This window comes from Cupressus sempervirens, chromosome 4 (assembly GCF_028749045.1).
Source record: "Cupressus sempervirens isolate cs-2001-9-10 chromosome 4, ASM2874904v1, whole genome shotgun sequence".
In the NCBI taxonomy this organism is placed as follows: domain Eukaryota; kingdom Viridiplantae; phylum Streptophyta; class Pinopsida; order Cupressales; family Cupressaceae; genus Cupressus; species Cupressus sempervirens.
Genome location: NC_143121.1, coordinates 506811934 through 506833365, shown reverse-complemented (window position 1 = coordinate 506833365; position 21432 = coordinate 506811934). Strand labels below are relative to the sequence as shown.

The 21432-nt window shown below is 36.0% G+C and overlaps 1 protein-coding gene across 1 annotated transcript in view; it reads right to left on the bottom strand.

Moving 5' to 3' along the window:
* Nucleotides 1-2693: 2693 nt before the first annotated feature.
* Nucleotides 2694-21432, bottom strand: part of TOM2A (tobamovirus multiplication 2A) — a 45603-nt gene continuing 26864 nt past the window's right edge. Inside the window, exons 3-7 of the mRNA XM_089825697.1 lie at nucleotides 11972-12071; nucleotides 11528-11608; nucleotides 11316-11420; nucleotides 3135-3344; nucleotides 2694-3019 (exon numbers count right to left, since the gene is read on the bottom strand). Of these exons, the coding sequence (XP_089681823.1) occupies nucleotides 2912-3019; nucleotides 3135-3344; nucleotides 11316-11420; nucleotides 11528-11608; nucleotides 11972-12071 (604 nt within the window). The 3' untranslated portion in view covers nucleotides 2694-2911. The remainder of the gene's footprint in view (nucleotides 3020-3134; nucleotides 3345-11315; nucleotides 11421-11527; nucleotides 11609-11971; nucleotides 12072-21432) is intronic.

Sequence of the window (21432 nt, the reverse complement as noted above, 5' to 3'; positions counted from 1 at the left end):
ACTATACACTTAAATCTTGATAGCGATATTACAAGTCTAATGAAACTTACTTTGTTCCAAAAATATTAATTCCCTTATACTACTAAAACCTTTGGACATTCTTAATAATATTGGCAAGTTGAATCTAAATCTCTACTCTAGTGACCTACCTTTTTCAAATATTTAACTGAAACTCGCAACTCTAAAATGCTTAATATCCGTTTTCCAGCATCTCTACAAATTTGGCAGCATTAAACTTCTGAGCCAATTTATTTTGATAATAATCAAACAACAAACCTTCAAAACCATTTCTTACAATTGGACTCAGTCTAATATATAGCACACATCAGTCAGTTGGATCTTCTCAAATTCGCTTACAAGCATGAAAATTACATCAACAGAAAGTGATGCTAACTATATATTTGCAAGATCAGATTTTGTTGTTCTATCTTCTTGGAGTATGAATTTTGAATGCACTCGAATAGAGGCGACTAAACAGCGGTTGATAGAGGCACTGCTGTTCATGATACTATGAAGTTTAAGACCCTCTGAGTTTGGTTGTATAAGTTACATAGTCAATTACTCCTACTATTTTGAAGAAATTGACATGAATCTGTAGTGAAAAAATAGGAATTTTGGGCCTCGATCTGTTTTTTTCCTTGCGTGTGCATCTCACATTGCAGATGTAAACCCAAATCTGGAAATTATGTATTACTTTCTAAGTTGCACTTCATTTTTAACCGTGTCCATTTTTCTTCACATGGGCTCATGTATACGAAAATAAATTCAGATCTCTTGAAAGCTCTCACTTCCTTAATAGTAGAGCACAACTAACAAAGTGAATTTTCTGTTTTTACTTGAATTCATTAATATTACACAAAGACGCATGCCTCGGTCATCTGCCATTTTTTGAAAAACTTGAACTAGACCCCTTGCTCGCATTGTCTTAGGAAGAATTCGACTACGAAACTTCACTTGTCTCCTGCAAATATACCTGGCTCTCCTAACCACTTTTATCTCCATGGTTGTCTTGACAAGCAAACGACCAATAATCCAATCATAACTATGGCATGAAGTTATAACAACATAGACTAACAAGACTAAAGTCTGACACAACTTTATGGTTTGCTGAAAGGGTAGAGTCTCAACTGAAAAAATTTCATAAATATGAAATTTTCATGGGTTCAGCAAACCTGAACATTGGAAATCTAAGTGCAAGAAAACCTCAAAAATTTCGGTTGACATTGATATTCAGTTTGAAGATTTGCTTAAGATAGTCTGACTTTCTTAGCTCCATGATTGACAGCTTCCTTCGTTCGTGACAGGCTTTTTTACTATATTCTAAGACAACACATAGTAGGTTTATCTGCCCTTATTGTTAAACCCGAGTTTGAGAACAGGGCCTGTGCGCATTGTCTCCTGTCATAATACGTCATGTCAGATAAAGTTTACACCTCTGGATTTTGTTCTATTTCATCTAAGAACTATGAGCTGAACTGTTAGATATATGTATATATGTTAAAGTGGTCTTTATCAGTTCTCTTCCAGTGGCCCTCCAATGTTTTTAGCCAAAAAAATCAAAAATTATTTATGTTAATATTAAACTTTTTACCTAATCAACAAAAATCAACTGACTTAGAGCTGATGTATGAAAATATGCTCATGCCTCTTCACAATATCTGCAACTCTAGGGACATAAAAATATTAGGCAATACATCCATCTCAGACAGCACATTTGTAAGGACCCCACAAGTTTTGAAATACATTATTCCTTAACAAAACTTGAAAAAGCTAGTAATTAAAAAATACAGATCATTATTTGGATGTTTGTTACTTTTGACAACATTCATCAATCAGTCAACTTCATGAGAAACTATTATTAAAACAAAGAAGTATTATTCTTATATCATTGAGAAAACCTGCCTCTTCACTCTACAGTTTTTACTTTTTACATGTCTGGCATGGCAAAAAAATCCAATCCATACAAAAGCATAAAATCCTGCCCTCAAGCCAACCAGATCATAACCTTTACTGTAGAAAGATTATACTTCCATTTAAGTAATGATTGATATCATTCCAGTTATCCTTAAGTACTCTCATAAAATATTTTAAGATTGTCATGATTACAAAAAGAAATCATTAGGACCCTGTTCATCAATAGTAATCTGTAGATACGGAAAAAAACCACTGTCGTATGTATACAGTTGGCTGCTTGGTGATATGGATACTAAGGGTAAAATCCTTCTGAACAACAGTGTGAGAGTACTTTGATTTTCCTCTATCAAACTGCAGATTTTACAGATGCTGATAGCTCATGATAGAACACGTAAGAAATTAATGGATACCAAATAAAATGCTTGTACCCTCTACTACTCTTCTGAGAAAATAAAATGAATCGTAATCCAGAACTATCGACAAATGTAATGGAGTTGACGTATCCAATAGATAAAGCCATAGCACAACCTTATGAGTTTTGGAAAACCCTTATATAAGCTGAAAGACATTGATATTAAGAACAGTATACACTCGGATTAGTTGAGACAGATTGTAGGGAATCAGGGCATTATTTTTAACTCAAGTCGCATGGAGAAGGCAATCAACAGCCAACAACATGCACATAGTGACAACTAAAACACTAATATAGACCTAGGATTAATACAGTTCTCTAATGAGCTACCAATAATACAGGCATCAGATGAAATCCAATTCTCAAATGATCTAACACTAGTAAGGACCTGGAATTCAATACAATGCATTAAGGATACACCACGAATCATCCTCAAAACAGGAGGCATTCTTTATCTAATTACCCAGTACAGAATGTGTTGAATAAGGAAGGCTCAATCTCATTACTTAATCCAAAAATTCTCACAATGTGGTAAAATGTTAAATACATTTGCATTTGCTTCAAAATTACAATGAATGTCACATCCTACATGATAGTGCACCGACTTCTCTCCTCGGGAGGTGGTGGAGGTGGCTGGGTATACCTATTAGATTCTGTTGGATTGTATGTAAACTCTGATGTATCTAAACCGTACTGCATTCACAAATCCAAGAAATCACAGGTATGTTAATAGAGTCAATAAATGTTAAGTAAATGCAATAATTAATGATATATTTTTAGTCTAGGAAACAATCACATGTTTTCATACCTTCTCTCTCATTCGAGTGCTCCAAGCATCATTTCGAGTAGCCCGTTGCTCAGGAACAGGGGTTGAGCCAGCAGCAACTGGAGCTCCCTGGCGGTTGAGCAGAGGTTGGCGCATACCAGATCTTGGAGCAAGGTATTCATCATCACTATCATAATCTCCCGGACCAACAGTAACTGATTTAATTGCTAGTGCTAATATCATAGCAAAAACCTGTTCAACCATAGAATATTCAGCTTTTTTTCTGATTGACCATGGTACTGAGTATTGATAGCAGTAGTATTTTGGTGCCTGTTTGGTCTTTACAGCTTTTAAAATTATTAAGTACGGTAGAGATTTGAGAAATCATGCCAGAAACAAGAAGAAGAATCTCCATTATCTTTCAATTGCAAACAACAGGCATGCATTAAATAATCAATAATATAAAATATTAACAGGCATAGAGAACCAACAAAAAAGAATTATCTGAATGACAGTAGGCTCTTAACTCCAGACATTGATCTGAATAGAACTATTAAACTAAGTTTTGGTACTGAGATAATTCAACAAAGTTCACGAGCACAGAATTCTTAGCTGTATACAAAGCATTTGGTCCGCATTCAAGGGTGCATAACAGCTACCTTAAGTGGATTTAAGGTAAGGGCTTGACACAAGGACTTGCAAGCATGCCTGTAGGGTGATGCAGAAATTTATGTTTTTTACAGACTGTGCCATCAATAAATATTTAAGTTCCCTGCTTGTGTTCAGATACACTGGTACAAAAAGTTCAAGTGGAATTTAGTTTGTTTTGGTTATTTCCATACAAAAAAAATATCATAGTTTTGTATACATATTTGCAGCCTTAAAACAGGAACAAAATTCAGAATATCATATAGCAGTTAGCACATATAAAATAAACAAAATCAGCACAAAAATAATTATATTAGTTTTCTTTCTACTTGTTTACATGTCATGATAGAAATTAGTTGTTCATCAGTTTACAGATGAGTTTTAAGGTTTGGGTTAACTTTCTTAAGGTTGAATAGTCAACTGTTGAAGTCAAAAAGAAAAAGAAATTTATATCATTTTGGGAAACCAGCTTTGCCCAGGTCCTAGGTACGCTCTACAGCATACCCAAACGAATCTGGCTCTGTTTGGCGGGACTCAGGTCAGAAACAGGGGAACTGGACCAGTACCCATACCAGGTATGAACCAGATCCACATTCAGGCAGAAACATGAGCAAAACCCATAACAGTGTTAAATATCAACCAGCGAATCCTACATGGGAGAAATAAATGAAAATTACTTTTATATATATATATATATATATATATATCATGTTCACTTCTTTTATCATTTATAAGAAAAACTCAAACTTACAGAGGTTGTGATTAAAGTTCTTGCAATCCAAAATGCAATTCTTTCCAGTGCATAAAATGGCATCCTACAAAGCCAGCAGCTAGCTTCAATAATCCAAAACAATTATTATATTCTAGGATGTCCAATTCCCCTATATTGGCTGCCAAACCAGGCAAAGTTAGAGCTGGTACCTGGTCCTGGTACAATTTCGACAGCTGGGCCAGGCAGGGTTCAAAATTTTACCACCCAGTTCGAACCAGCAGGTGATCCATTTGTACCCAGGCGGATCAGTCACCTTCAGGTCGAACTGACGTCAAACTGGGACCTGTGGACATGTTTTAAATCTTTTCTTTTGCAAATTTGATAAAATTTTGACATCCACAACTCTAAAACAGGGATATGAAAGGCTTAAGTTGAATTCTCATTCTTATTTGTGGTGAACAAATAGGTAATTTAGTCTTCAAACAAGAACAAAAAGGTGGCTGAGAAAAAGTTTGTTTGTGCAAGGAGCTGGAAGATTGATTTGTGAACTTTAGTCAAGTACTTGTGTCTCATTCCTACACCTTTGCAAGCTTACAAAGAGTGGACGAGGTAAGTTCTTGTTCGATTTGCATTTTGTTTTTGTTTAAGCTTTTTATTTTTTTCATTTCTCTTTCATTTCCTTCCATAAAATCTACCAATTTTTTCCATAATTTTTCATCCTCTTGCCTTTAAATTTATTATTGAATATGTATACAACTTCTTGCCATAGGAAAAAGGAACCACAATGCCAACTACCTCTTTCTGAAAAGGCAATACCAAACAAAGAATAGAACCCTAGTCTGATTCTCCTTTGTGGAAGTATGTTGATATTGTAAGACCCCTTTCAGGAGATGGTGCATTCTGTTCGAAATGTTGGGGTTATCATATAGAAAGGAACAGTTCATATTTTCATATGGTGGGCCATTTGTGCGGATGCCATGGAAGAAGAGACAAGAAATGCCCTCGAAAAAAAAGGTGCACCTGTACCAAATGCAACAATATTACAATATGTTCAAGAGCACAAGGCAGCAGAAGAGAGAAAAGAACATAAGCAAAATAAAACTGATGGTGCTGGCAAAAAAAGTAAAGAAAAAAAGCAAAGGGATCACAACGCCCCACAAATATTGTGATAGAAGGCTACCCCGTTTATAACCCACAGCTGCCCTTGAGTTTGAAAGTGAAGCACCCCTTACACACAAAAGAAAGGGACCACTAGAAACTACAATTAAAAATCAGAGTCTGGAAATTACAACATGTTCAAGAGCATGAGGCAGCAGAAGAGAGAGAAGAGCGTAAGTGAAATACAACTGATGGTGCTGGCAATAAAACTGACAAAAAAAAAAGGGCACGCAACCCCCCACAAATATCAGGATAGAGGCCACCCTGTTTACACTCCCCAGCAGCCCTTGAGTTTGAAAGTGAAGCACCCCTTACACAAAAGAAAGGGACCACTAGAAACTACATTATAAAATCAGAGTCCGGAAATTAATAACAATGATGTGGCAAGATGCTTGTATGCAAATGGGCTGCCTTTTAATGTTGTTCGCTCTCCATATTGGACAAAGATGTTGAAAAGTGTCAATAAAGCTCCAAGAGAGTATAAGACCCCTGGGTATGACAGAATATTAACCACCTTGTTGGATCAAGAGGCCAAGGGGAATTGATGATCAATTTAAGTCCATAAGGGATTCATGGATTGAGACAGGGGTATCAATCGTTTCAAATAGGGAGGGAGATGCTAGAAATTGTGATCACTGTCATGGTGGTGTCCCCTAAATGCGCAATGTTTTAGAAATTCGTGGATTGTGAGGGGCAAGGAAAAGATCGGCAATTTATTGCTAAGATTCTCATCTCTTCCACAAACAAGTGGGTGCTAAAAATGTTATCCAAGTCATAACAGACAACACATAGAATTGTAGAGCAACCCGGTTGTAGAACAACAAATAATATCAGCATATCTTTTGGACACCTTGTGCAGTCCGATCACTCAATCTTATGCTACAAAAGATTGAGAACAAAATTGAGTGGATCAAAGAGTTGTACACCGAGGCTAAGGAAATCTAGATGTTCGTCATAAACCACCACATTAACCAAGGCGTATTCAGAATGTTCTCGCATTTGGAGCTAATGAAAGTAAGTGAACTTGAAGGCAAGTTGGTAATTAAAAAAAAATTATAGACTCTTAGAATTTCCGATTTTCATATTTTGATTATGTAATGTATCTATAGTTGTATTTTTTCACTCTAATTTATGTCCAGGTTGTCGAGACTCATTTTGCATCAAACTTAATCATCTTGAGACAACTTATGCAAGTGAAGATGGCACTTTTCAATATGGTAATCAGCAACAATTGGGGTATATGGAGGCAAAGCAACGGTGAAAGGGCAGCCAAAATAAAGCAAAGATATTGGATGACTTATGATGAGAATATGTGGCATATCTCATTAAGTTAACCAAGCTCATTATAAGCATGCTTAGGTACACTGACATGGATAACCCTTGCCTCACAGAAGTCTATGATGGCATAGACTCAATGCTTGAGAAGATCAAGCAAATTGTAAATGAATTAGAGCAAGATCCCCAAGAGACCTCCTTCAAACAATTGCAAGCAATTTTTGTAGAATGATGGAACCAAATGACCACTCCTCTACATTTGTTTTCCTATACATTGATGCCCAATATATATTGACCTCCCAAGGAGCCAACCACCCTATAGAGATTTAGAAGTGCCTAATGGATACAACGTAGCATTTAAAACTCTCTTTCCTGATGATGTTATGCGAGATTTGATTACGGATGAACTTCATAGACTTTGTGAATGCAAGAGGCCTAAGTGTTAGGATTAGAGAGACAGAAATAACAATTACATGCAAATATAACCAATATCATAAAGGAATAAAGCACACATAAATGAATAGAAGACACAAAAATTTAATGTGGTTCACCCAATCCCTGGGCTACATCCACCAAACAGTGAGTCCAATATTATTATCTAGTAACTTCAACTTGTTACAATCTTCAATCTCCCTTACAGCATGATACTGCTGCAAGAAGCTATATATTTACATTAGGAAAAATTCTAACCCTAAGCGACTATTATGACTTATGTCAGCTTAACAACCCTAAACATACTTGACGAGTCAACGTTGGGAAATGGTTGACAAGTCAACTTCAAAATGCTTGGTGAGTAAACCAAAAAAAAAAAATCAGGTCGATGCCCCAAACCCCACGGCTTATGAAAAGTGTATAGTACTTTCCTAATCAATCACCACAAATCAACACTAAGTAATGATGCTCTTCATCGTCAATTTCAAAAGGATGCTCATAGTTGGTGGTACCTCCATGGCAAAAGATTCCAAACATTGCAGCCCCTTGCAATCAAAAATTCAAAATTGTACCACAAAAAGTTTCATTTTTAAAAAATTAGCCGACTTTACTAGCAAGTAATTTTTTATTTATAAGATTAATAATTTTATTTCAATTGTTTACTTTGCCTTGTCTTCATAGGTTGCTAGTTTGCCAGCATCAGAAAGAATTTGGAGCACATTTTCTTCCGTCAACTAGGTGAAGTGCAATAAGTTGCAACCAAAAAGAGTAGAGAACTCGGCATTTGTGCATTACAACTTGTCTCTCATCTCGCACAAGAGTGAAGCGCTGAGTCTTGTAGCAGTGAGAAAGATATTTACCTGAAATGAGCTAATTGATTTGTCTCAGATTTCCATGTTCTATTTTTGTGCAATGAAGAGGCTTCTTTCCTTCTATCTTGTCAACTTCTCAATTTTCATAGCATCTGTGTTTGTTGCAGCAGTTTTTTTCCTTGTTATATTATCTTTGTCATCACAGTTTAACATATTATGTTTTTGCCCTGAATGGAGAGTTAACACACCTTTGTGTTCTTGGCATATTTGATGACATGGACACAGAATTCTTTATGTCCGAGTCACCATGTTTACTCATCATCATATGTGCTGGCAGGGTACACGTAGACCCTGCTGTCGTGTTCTTCGTCATTCGTCATTATTTTCTTCATGTATCATAATTGCTCAAAGATAATGGATGTCATTTCATTCTCTTTGGTCATTGCTAGAAAAGTTTATTGTTTTTGAAACGAAGCCTTCAAGCGGTGGAAATATATTATTCGTATTTCTGGAAGCGGGATTACTGACTGGTGCTGAGAAAGCGTGTGAGTGTAGTCCTTTTGTAAGCTCATGTATTCTTTTGTATGTTTGAAGATTCGGATTATTTTTGACAAAGCTTTTGCACATATTCATAATGTTCTGAACCTGTAATAGCTCCAATTTTTTTATCGTGTAATTCCAAAATTTAGCAGTTGGGTTTATATATTATTGAGTATTGTGCTGAGAAAGTGTGTGAGTGTAGTCCTTTTGTAAGCTCTTTTTTTTTTTGTATGTTTGAAGATTCAGATAATTTTTGACAAAGTTTTGAGCATATTAATAATGTTCTGAACCTGTAATAGCTCCAATTTTTTTATCGTGTAATTTCAGAATTTTGCAGTTGGGTTTATATATTATTGAGTATTGTGTTTCGGCAGAGATTTATATATATTATGTCTTGTTAGCTGCAATATATTCTGAGAATATATTTGCACTTATTATTGAGTAAACCTTAAGTGCTGAAGACTTCAAAGAGAGCAGAGATTTTTAATCTGATATCAAAGATTTTGTAATGTCCCCTTTTTGGGACATTTGAAAAGTTAAAGATATAGCCATATAATACTGAAATTGACTTGAAAGCATGGACTCAAATTATAAAAAATCAATTTAATATCATAAAGTGGGCTAAAGATGACAAAGAGAGATAAGAAAAAAGGCTAGGAAGGGAGTCGAAGAGTCACTGCTGCGAGAATAAAAGGAAAAGAGACTCATTAATTTGGCATGCTTGGTTTATTATTCAGATTTTAGTTTCTCTCTTGCGAGAGTATTCGGAAAGCTTCAACTTTCAGCCAATGTGAGGACGTAGCCCCTCGTGCCGGCAAACAGTGGATGCAAACCCATTGTACATGGAAACGTCACTTTAGGTGTCTCGTATGCGCTTACAGGTTCTTCTCTGAGTGTTCCAATCTGATTGTCAATTCTATGTTTAAGATTGGATTCTGATTGCTGGTTATTGTATTGCTGTTGTATAATGCAATAACATGTTTTAAGGAGTTGTGTGAGAGTTTACTGGTTTTATACTGTTGGTTTATAACACATTTTTATATGCTTGAATCTTGAATATTGTTCTGAGAAAGGACGGGTTTATATAATGGGAGAATCTATTAGTTTCGATTGTTGTTTCATAATACATCTGCCTATGTTTGAGTTCTGAACATTGTATTCAAAAAGGACTAGATAAATATCTATTTGGGATATTTCCCATGGTTTACGTTACTGGTTTATTTATAATGCGATTTCATGTATTTATGATCTGAATGTTATCTTGAGGAAGAAATCAAGTAATTATCCGGTTTGGGATATTTCAGATTTCAATAAAAGATCTAATTACGGTGGGCTGGACTGTTTCCCTCACTAAGGAGGGGTTTTCCGAGGATAATTGTTTTGTGTTGTCTGTTTGGTTTGCATTGAATTTGTGTTATTTCTGGTTCTGTATTTAACATAAAGAAAACAATAAAGGGGAGATGAAGAGATGGGATATAAATGCAGAGCTTGCAGACTTGGATGCTTTCACTTCTCAGCTTGCACTTGATGAGTTTGAAAATTTTGATGTCAATACTATTATTGCTGAAGCTGACCCCATTGGCCTTAACTCTATTGCTGAGTCAACTAATGCCAGTGAAGAAGAAGAAGAAGATGAAGATGAAAAAGAATTCTATTAAATTTTTAATCCATTAGTTGCACTTGAAACAACGATAGGTGAACTTGATGTCATGATTTAATTTAAATGTTTTCACGTTGTATCTTTGATGTTGAATTTGAAGTATATGATGCTATAATGGCATGATCATGACTCATGATGCTATGATTACAAGTTTAGGCTGTTTGTGTTGTTTAAATGTTTTTATGATACAATGTGACATTCTAATCTTAACTCATACTTCTAAGCTTCATAAATATGTATATGTTTTTGTACCAGCGAACCCTAGAGCTTCATGCCCAAACTTGGTACCCAACCCAAACCGGCATCCTAGATTATAATCATAGAAAGAATAATAAAAGCACCTAGTTATGAGTTTAGCGCTACACATCTGACACCTATGGATTAGATTAGTTTTTCTTTCAATATGTCGTCTTCTGAGCACTGGCAAAGAGTTTCATTTGTAAGCCAGCTGCAATCTTATGGACTGTACCAAGGAGTATAAGAGCTGATTGAATGATTCAAAATTCAGATTGCTATACAGTCTTTAACCTGCAACCCGACACATAAACTAAGAGGTCAAGAATAACATAATGTTCCTTGAATAATTTTTATTTAAGGTAAGAGTCTGACATTAAATAGAAACACAACCTAGTCTGCCTTTCCCCAAATTTTATGTGTTAGTGATAAAAACACCCATAAATGTAAAACAAATATTGCAACAAAAAAAAAGGCTGTAGCCCAAGGACAAGACTTATTAGAAAGCTTGTCAAACCCTTTCTTTCACAAGCACCTCTCCAAAAGCCAGTTCATTCTGAAATTGACCAAAGTTGTACAATAACCATTTCATAATTTATGATAGCATGACAAAAGAGCACAAAACTTCAATCACCTTTTTCAATTCACATACCCATGGGCAACAATGCACTGAAGCTTTTGTACCCTTCAGAAAGAAAGAAAAAACTAAGCTAGAAACACATCGTTGACAAAATATAGATAAAATATTGTACCTGTAATATAACTATTCCAAGAGCAACCCATTTGACAATCTTCAAATGTTTCTCTAAAAAATCTTTTATCATGTCAAAATCTCCAGTTTTATCAGTTGGAATTACCTGAAGAAAAAAGAAATTGTCTCTGGAACCTTAAAAACTGAAATGGTATCAATGATTTCTTTTAATATATATCACATAATAATTTAACAGAAGTACAAGGTACTCACCTCCTCCCACTTGTGGTCAAAGATTATAAAGCCTGTAAAGGCCAACTCTACCAGGACTAAAAGAGCAATAAACACAGAATACTGAACGCATCTTAAGGAAATTGTATCATAAAGCGTGCTCCCAAATCTAAAAGTCATGCATCCAGGGGAAATAAAATTTTACTAAAAGCTAGCTCTTTAGCTAAACATGAGAACCATAAATAAAATGCTTCCAATATGCATAGTGCTTCTGTCCAGAATAGCTGAAAGCTATGATCATCAAATTATTAAATTAATAGTAGCTGTATTAATCCAACGGGAGGATTTCCTTTTCCTTAACATATGATGACCTTCTTATGTGTTTGAGCTGTGTGCAAGCCTATGATCACTAGTTTGCTAATAAATAATACTAAAACCAGATAGGGAATAATGTTTTTGCCAATGAGTAATTTTTTGAAAGGATACACAACAGAGGCAGCATTGTCGCCTTGTTGCTACTGCAATACAGCCAGAACAGGAAATGATGCAAACAATAACTCCAATTGCAATGAACAAATATATAAACCTGCACAAAAAAGGTACTGAATTAATTCCATAAAAAATGTATGCATTGATTTGCATGAGTAATTGTATGATGATGGAAACAGCACATTATAAAGATCAAATCTGCAGCTTTCTTTTTACATAGTATATCTGCAAATATTCCATCCATTCTAACTTACATGACAGTCAGAAACAAGATCATATACTTCTTGAATAAATGTACAGAAAATAAGAAGCAAAAAATATAATTCTTCATATTATTGAAATGGGGCCTGCTAGACCAGATCCAGCATTAAAATCAGCAAGCAGCTCCTGAGGGCAGTAAGAAAGGATGGCTTGCCATGTTCAACCAGAACAGCTCATGAGGCACAACCAAGTAAGATAAGGAACAACAAGGAAGCATTTCATGTACCACCAAGATTGAAAGAGTAGGGACATTTTTACAAATGTGAGACCTCATCCAGCTTTAGGTTTCATTGTTGATTCTGTAGTGGTTACAATATCAGGCTTGAAAACATACAAGCATATCTGGTGCATGATATTCTAGATTGGAATCTTTAACCACATTTCCCATGTACAATTTAATATTAATCCAAAAATATATAATGATCTATTTGATTTTATATTCCAAGGAAAGAGAGAGGGGATCTTTCTAGCAAGGAACCTTTCCTACCTAATTTCATTGAGGTTGATGAGAAACAAAGAAAAAAACAACCACAGAAAAGCAACAAGCAAACTAGAGTATGGATGAGAAAGTAACGGACCTTGTAACTTACATGCAGGCAGCAACCAAACCCACAAACTAGCTACTTCGATGGGTTTTGAGCTAGCCAATGCAAGAAACAAGATGCACAAGCACAGTTCACTCAGAATAAGACAAGTACAAATTTGTAGGTTCTGACCTCAAATATAGGCAGAAAAGCACAGAGGACGAATGCAATGAGGCTCTTAAGAAATCCACCAGATGACAAGCAGCAACTTATCTGTTCTCGGGGATGTTGCAGAGTTGCCAAGAATAACTTAATCAATCTCCTTCGATGCCTGGACTATACAGGTTAAATTCAGACCAAAGCGACTCTACAACCAGCTCACAGAAATTAAGGGTTGACGGGAGCATTGAAGAAGCAGCTAAAGATGCAATGGAATTTAGAAAGGGGCAGCAAGAAGCAAAAGTAAACTTAATAGGAAGAATGGCAAGAGGAATAAGTAAGAAGGATCCTCTTAATGACTGCAAGAATGTCAAGTGTAATGTCCCCTTCCTAATTTGCCCTAGAATCACAATCACACAATATTAGGATTAATGCTTACCCCATATAGGATTTCTTCAAATAACTTGAAATCTTATATTCACCACATAAACACATACCAACATACAAAAGGATATATATATACAAAAATGCAAACATTATTCATAATTGATCAAGGATTAGAGTAAGGAGAATATATCTTTATAATAGTGAAGTACTTCAATTATTTGTGAATTCCAGTTACAAAAGATGTACAATTAGGAAGCATAGCCCTACTTCTTGCACATCCAATTTTCAAAAATTCTGGTTCTAGACTTTTCACCAAATTATAAGGCTCAAGTTTTAATTTTCAATAAATAATTTAAGTTATTTTCCGGAATAAAGTTTAAATGTTTTAAAAATCCTTAAATTTGCACCTTCAAGACAAGCCTATTTTCAAGAAAAATGGTGAAAAAGAGCTGCAAGTCTCTTTGCTCAAAATGTCAAATTTTCCAGGGTTCTAAATGCTCAAAATACGAGCATTCACAGCTTAAAAGAGCAAAAAGTGTTCAAAATTTAATTAAAAACTAGATTGGTTCTAAATCATTGTAACACAAAGATGTACCCCCCCCCCCCCCCCTCTTTGTCCCACGTCTCGGAGACGGGGATGGACTGGGGACTTAGGAACTTCGTCCCCCCGGGCCCAGCAGTGCCACCAAATTTTGCCACCTCCGCCGAGGATGGGGTAAGTCCCAATGTTGACTATTTGCTGATTTGACTATTTATGTTCAATGCTCAATGTTCCAATTCAATGCAATGGTCAATTATTTACTCTTTTACATCTTTTTATCTTATATTGCAATACATCTTTTCATTACTAGCATTTTAAGCACCATATGTCTAGTATATACAACCCCTGGTCCCCTGCCACCGTCCCCCCGCCTTCCCCCTGCCATCCCCAAATTAAGGCCCCTCTGTCCTCTATAGAATGGTCATTAACACAATATACAAAATGATATAACATGAATTCAATAGCACCAACAATACATTCATTACTCGTACCAAAATACCAAATGGTGAGGAAATGTTATTACTTTATTCATTACCAAAAAACCTCTGAACATCAACCATATTCCAAAGTTCATATATAATGGTCAGTTGGTTAGAAAAACCAACCGACGCATCCCCTTGCTTCCTAACTACCCATCGCAACAAAACAAATCTAATGCTTAATAACAACCTTACTTTATCACGTACTACATCTATCCCCTCAAAAAAAGAAGTTGTTTTCCAAGTGACTATGCAACAAACTAAAAAGAAATCAGACTTCAGAAAGGGGGTTGTGAAGACATCCTTGGGCTTAGAGTTCTGCAGAGGCATAAAACTTCCCTTTCAGCAGCCTTCTTTTGGCACGTACCCCTTGTAAAACGCGCAATGCATCCATCTTCTTCGCTTCTGCTGTTGTGAATTTCTCTTCCAGAACAGCCTTCTTCAACTTTCATTTCTCTTCCAAGGCAGCTTGCTTGGACTTCGATTTCTCCTCTATAGCTGCTTTCTCGAACTTCCATCATTCTGCCACAGTAGCTTTTTCTGCCTCCCATTCTCTAGCCAATCGTCATGCAAGTTCCTTTTCTTGCTTAAGTCTGAAATATGTCCTCCTAAATGCTACTTCTATGTCTGCAAGGGACTCAATGAGAGGAGGTGGTTGTTCCTTTGCCGAAGGTATGGTATATTGGAGTGTCCACTGCGCAACTATAGCCTCCTGCGTGTACTCAACTTGCTGAAGTAAATCCCAGTCTGTATGATAGTCCTTCTGCATAAATGCTACCAAGGACTCTGCTGCTTTAACTATGGCCTCCTTATTCCAATTCTTTGCCTAATGTATAATTTTTTTGGTGGCATGCTCCATATTCTCTAGTTCCTTCAGAAATCTTTCTGCTTTATCCTGTAAGGAAAATGTCTCCAAGGGTCCCAGGCTCTCACTTTGTATCTCTGTTTTGTCTTCCTTTTCTACTATAGTAGTATAGTGGTGAGTATTCCCACCTGTCACATGGGTGACCTAGGTTCGATCCCCAGCAACGGCACCAAATTGTAGAATGGTTATTAACACAATATACAGAATGATATAAAATGAATTCAGTAGCACCAACAATACATTCATTACTCGTATTAGAATACCAAATGGCGAGGAAATGTTATTACTTTATTCGTTACCAAAAAACCTCTGTATATCAACCATATTCCAAAGTTCATATATAATGGTCAGTTGGTTAGGAAAACCAGCCGACACATCCCCTCACTTCCTAACTACCCATCCCAACAAAGCGAAACTAATGCTTAATTACAACCTTACTTTATCATGTACTACATCCTCCGTCCTGGAAACTTGTTGTTTTGTCATCCCCTTGTCCCCCAGAGCAGTGTAACTATGTTTGTGAAAGCCCAATGAGCTAGCATTCTTTTACTGTTAATTAGAAATGCTTGGAAAAGTCAAATCCACCTCTTAAAAATTAGCATTGCTAAAATCTCAAGCATTCCCAACCTATGAAGTAGTCAATGAATCTTTTTTTTAAAGTGCCTCAAGAATTTGTAACTCCCTCACCAAGAACATAAAGAAATGCAGAAGTCATCCAAGGAATCAACTAATGGCACATGTGATGGTTGAAAGATTTGAAAGAATGAAGATTTGTTGAAAAATATTTTTAGATTGCAAACAAATCAAGGCCTACAGATATGCTGGTAAGGTGCGACAAGGCCTGTCAAGTGTTTAAAAAAAAGAACACCTTAAAGAATGGGGTTATCATAAGATTTGTTGAACAGTCTTTAGACTGAATGCAAATAAATTTTGAAGCTTTAGAGGTACGCATGTTCATCAATGTCAAAGGTATGAAAGTCTGTAGAAAGTTTCAGAAACTTCAAAATGAATTCACTAATATTCATGCCTGAGAAATGTGGAAGCATACGAATGTATGTGAGCTATTCACAGGGATGCATGAGAAAGGTGATCAAACAAGCTATAAATGCTGCATCTATACAAAATATATTTGTTAGAAAGGATTTACCAAATTTCATAGAAATGTGGCTCCAGATGTAAATCTAGACAACATAACCTTTGCCAGTATCCTGTATCCTTGTTTGTGTAAACAAAGAGTTTTGAAATAGAGTGTGTGCATCCAGCAAAGCATCGTGAGTAAGAAATTTTATGTGTTGTGATTGTGAATGCCCATGGAGATATGCATACAAATCTGGAACCATAGACAATGGCAGTCAAATGTTTGACAAAATGCTGCAGACTCAAATGCAAAAAAAGAACCATAAACAAGAGTTGTAAACTGTTTGCAAAAATCTATGTGGAATCATAAACGTCGCCTGACATATGTATGACTAAATATCTCAGAGAGGTGTCATTGGGTCAGATGAAGAAATGGAAAATGTTCAGATTCAAGCAAAGAGAGTGCATGCAAACAGACTGACAGAATGCTTTGCTAAATATGGTGATATGTTCTGCAAATAATTTTACACCATGTATCAGTCAAATATTTTAGAAAAAATCATGTAAATGCAGATGATACGAACTGTTTGACAAGATGACTCCAAGAAAGGTGGTCTTATGAAATGCCACAATTTTATGATAATCACAAAATGGTCTGTTAAAAAGTTTTTTGTAATCAATAACCTTGTAAGCATCCTTCCTATCAGTGCCATAATAGGAGCTTTCAAAACAACATAGAGACACCCCTCAAGGCATAATTAAAGAACCTCCATCATATTTTATGGTTGGAAATGCTGGTAGACGTATATGTGACGAGCGAGCTAAGCAGACATGTGAATTGTTTTGGTCGAATGCATGGATGAAAACGACATCTCGTGAAAAACAAAATCAAAGGAATTCAGGTTTGTTGAGTTGATTGAAAAAAAAGCTTTAGAAACTTTCATGTAGGTGCAACAGGCTGGTGTAAAGCCAATTTCCAGTCTTTTCCATATTCTTTTTCCCCCCATTCCAAATTAAAGCTTTGAGACAATATCATGGCCTTGGAACAGAAGGCTGATGTCCTTCAAAGCTTTGTAAATGCAAAGCCACAAATGCAGCATACAGATGTAGAGTCAAAGTCTCTGATCATGGTCGCCCCTCCCTGTCTGTGCAAAATGGGAGTCATCAAACATGAAGAGCAGACATATGAAGGAGCATGTAAGCTAGTTTGATGCCTGGACAAGACATTTAAAGAATATGAGGTGATGACGCCCCGTAGAATAGAATGATTGCAACATTTGCATAAATGTTTGTTGAGATGGCTTTATAAAAATTGGAATTGCTTAAAGGTGGATATACATGCGAAATGTGGAGCTACATACATAAATTGTGCCCTAAATGGTTTTATTTTAAGATAATAATGGCTTTATGAATCATGCCCTAGATGAGTTTTGCATGAATCAATTCATGATTTTGAAATATTCTTAATTGTAATTATGCGTAATAATGAATTTGATTGATGATTATGATGTTTTTTATGGCTCATCAAGTCTGATAGATGTAATTATCATTTTGCACTATGTATGTTTATAGATTTACCATAATATGATAACGGATTGACTACTATTGTTTGCAAAGTGGTTGGAGGACTGACACGAGTCCCTGGAGCAAGGGGGGAAAGGTATCATCAGGAAAGAGGGACGAGGCATGAACAATGAGGACAAGGTCTTCAGGAAACTAGTAAGGCTGACTAGACAAGGGATTGCGCGCAACCTAGTAGGCTCAGGATGTTTTTTTTAAGTGTCGCTCAACACCTCTCAATCTCAAGATTAGTAAGGCACTGACTTGCACCTGACCCAGATAACTCATTTGCGACACTCAAGTTTCTAGCATGGTCTCCGTAACCTCTTTGTTTATTCTTGATCAAGTTCCCCTTAATTCAAATCATGTACGTGGGGGTATGTATTCACCTTTATTATTGGGAGAGTCCTAACTATTGATAAATTATAAATAATGTTACTTCAGTTCATTTTTAAAAGAAAAAGAAAATCAATTAACTCATCATATTTTTTTTAATGTCAGCACCACATACCTTATGTTATTCTCGGGTGGCATCCTTAACCCAACTTGTGATAATCTAATGTAAATATTAATCAAATTATGAGAACATTCAAGCATTAGAACATCTTGGGACACATTAAATCTTGTGAGAATCATTTAGCTTGGGTTATTACTTTCTTTCTGCATGTCAAGGGGTGATGGTAGATTAATAATGTCGTATCATGGTGGACGGCAGAGATAGGAAACGTTAGGTGGTGAGAGTGGATAAGTGTTTTTTTGACTTTAAAAGGTAAAGAAGAATGCTGCATAATGCACAGAGATGGCTTATCCAGAGCTGGAGAAAAACAGCTTTTCATACTTCTCTTTCCTTTTGACATTGAGCACTCCCTTGAGGCAAATATAGGAATACAACACTAGGAGGGTTGAAAGTTTTGCTAGATCAAAACTGCATTCATTTGGTTACGCATTGAGACTGGAGGCATAATAGTCACGACTTTCAAGCCATTTCTTCTTATCACAAAGGATTACAGGCACATAACTTCTTTCTATGCTCTCCTTGGAAGATTTTAATTTCATTTTCTTGGAACTCCTGTAATTATATGTGATTTTTTTAAGGGACAAGAATGTGTTGTCAATCGTTCCATCTTTTTTAAAACTTGTCATTATAGAACCAAAAGACAGTTAACGCTTCAGTAGCTGTATATGTAACCTCAAGATTCTTTTCTAGCACTACCGTGGATACATGTAAAGTTTCGATCATTATTCCTCTTCAGAAAACTATTGTCGTGGTCTTTCTTCCTCTATCACCTTAATTCCAGCCTTGCCGTGGCAACCTATTATGGGGGAGGTTGTTCCGAAAAAAGTAGTCTGTATCTTCCTTATTTTGCTTATATAATTCTGTAGAAGGGACCATCTGAACTATTAAATAACCCTGAAGTTAAATGTTTTTTCTCCATCTCAGAAAGTATTATAACAGTTTTGTGCTCTGTATTAAATCAGTATTATTTTGTAAGTGTTGAGTCATAATGGATGAGTAGACTAACCAGAGGTTGCCAATGGCCATTGCATATATAAATGCACTGTAGTCTCCTGTCTCTACCATTTCCATTGTGACATAACAACCATCCTGTGAGTTATAATAGAATTGTATGGGTTTTGTAAAACTGAACTATTACTCATGTTCTCATGGGTTTCCAAAGACACCTGTAACTCTGTCTTGCATTATAATCCTTCGAGTATGAAGCATAACATTAGAGACGAGTCATATGAAAACTAGCATTTTGAGCTATTGTGTAGAATCTGCCTACACCTTATTGAACCCCTCTCAGTAGAGTATGAGAGAGCACCAAATTCGGTAAAGATTCAAGAACCAGTGGAATCTAGATTCACTTGTTTATGGACAGATTAAGCCTGAGGGTTAAACTCGGAAGTGAAGTGTACTCTTAAGGGATAGTGTTCATAGGAGGGTACTTCCAATAACTCTAGTGATCAAAACAAAAATGACTAATTATAAGTCAGGGTGCAAGTGGGATAGGGTGAGAGATTGACTTCACAGAAGTTAAATCCTTGGTCTGGATGCACTAGTCCAGTGCCAGAGAGCCCTAAGAATTCCAGATACACCTATAGTCAATTGTCATACTAGAACAGCAAGAGAAAAGGGTATGATCAACTAAGTTGTAGGATTCTTATGCCAAGATCCTGGAAGACTTGTTCTAGATAAACCTCATCCCTAGCAGAGGGTCGGGATCACTTCAGAAGGAAGTGTGCAAGGGAGGATCAGAAGTAATCCATGGATGGGCGGATAAATGCTCCAATGATACTTTACCCCCTGTTCGAACTCAAAGTCAAGACCCTCATGGTGGCCTTCTTTCCTTTGCACTTATTGCTCAGTAAGTTCTTTCTCCTTTGTCATTTTATATCAGTATAAAATAATAAATGTTCATATAGTTGAATATCAGAATCTTCAAATGAATTTACTTTTCAGTATTAGAATCTTGCAAGGTTTACTTTGCTGCATAAATTGCTTTGTATTGTTTCTAATTAAAAAATATATATAAGCACATTTATGTCATTTAGAATAGCTCTCTCTCTCTCTCTCTCCTACAACGATTCTTATGCCAAGATCCTGGAAGACTTGTTCTAGATAAACCTCATCCCTACCGGAGGGTCGGGATCACTTCAGAAGGAAGTGTGCAAGGGAGGATCGGAAGTAATCCATGGATGGGCGGATAAATGCTCCAATGATACTTTACCCCCTGTTCGAACTCAAAGTCAAGACCCTCATGGTGGCCTTCTTTCCTTTGCACTTATTGCCAGTAAGTTCTTTCTCCTTTGTCATTTTGTATCAGTATAAAATAATAAATGTTCATATAGTTGAATATCAGAATCTTCAAATGAATTTACTTTTCAGTATTAGAATCTTGCAAGGTTTACTTTGCTGCATAAATTGCTTTGTATTGTTCTAATTCAAAAATATATATAAGCACATTTATGTCATTTAGAATAGCTATCTCTCTCTCTCACACCAAACTAGCTGTTGCTCTCTTGTCAAATTTTAGCATATTACAAAGGGAGTGTTGAATGTTGAAGTTGTAATCGTGAATTTAGTTTGGCTCGTGTAGAGTTATATTGGTTGACAACGAAAGAGATGAAGAATTAGGCATGGTTGGTAGTGGGTGGTAGTTCCTGTCATGACATAAGAGATGAGAATGAATTTGAGCACTTTTGAATTGTGCATGGAACTACAGGATATAATCAACAGTGCTCTATCCTAGTTAATTAATAGCAGCTACAAAGGTACACTGTCTAGAAGTGTTGGCGCTTCTAAAAGATTGAAAAAAGGACTCTGTTTACAATTGTCATTAGGTGGCTTGCATATTAAGTGTACTATAGAAGCACCCATGTGTCATTGAGTTATTTGGGCATCAACTTTCTTCTAGTTATGTTTCTTTATCATAAGGAATAAGAGAATCTCAAGTTATGGAGTCATCAATAACAGTGAAGGATGTCTAGCTGATATAGTTGGAGTGTTTGTCTATGAAAGAAAGATGTTGGAGAATGACAACTTTGTGTAAATGATGAAGACGTTAACCTATGGATTTTTGCAATGCACAATCTGTGTCATC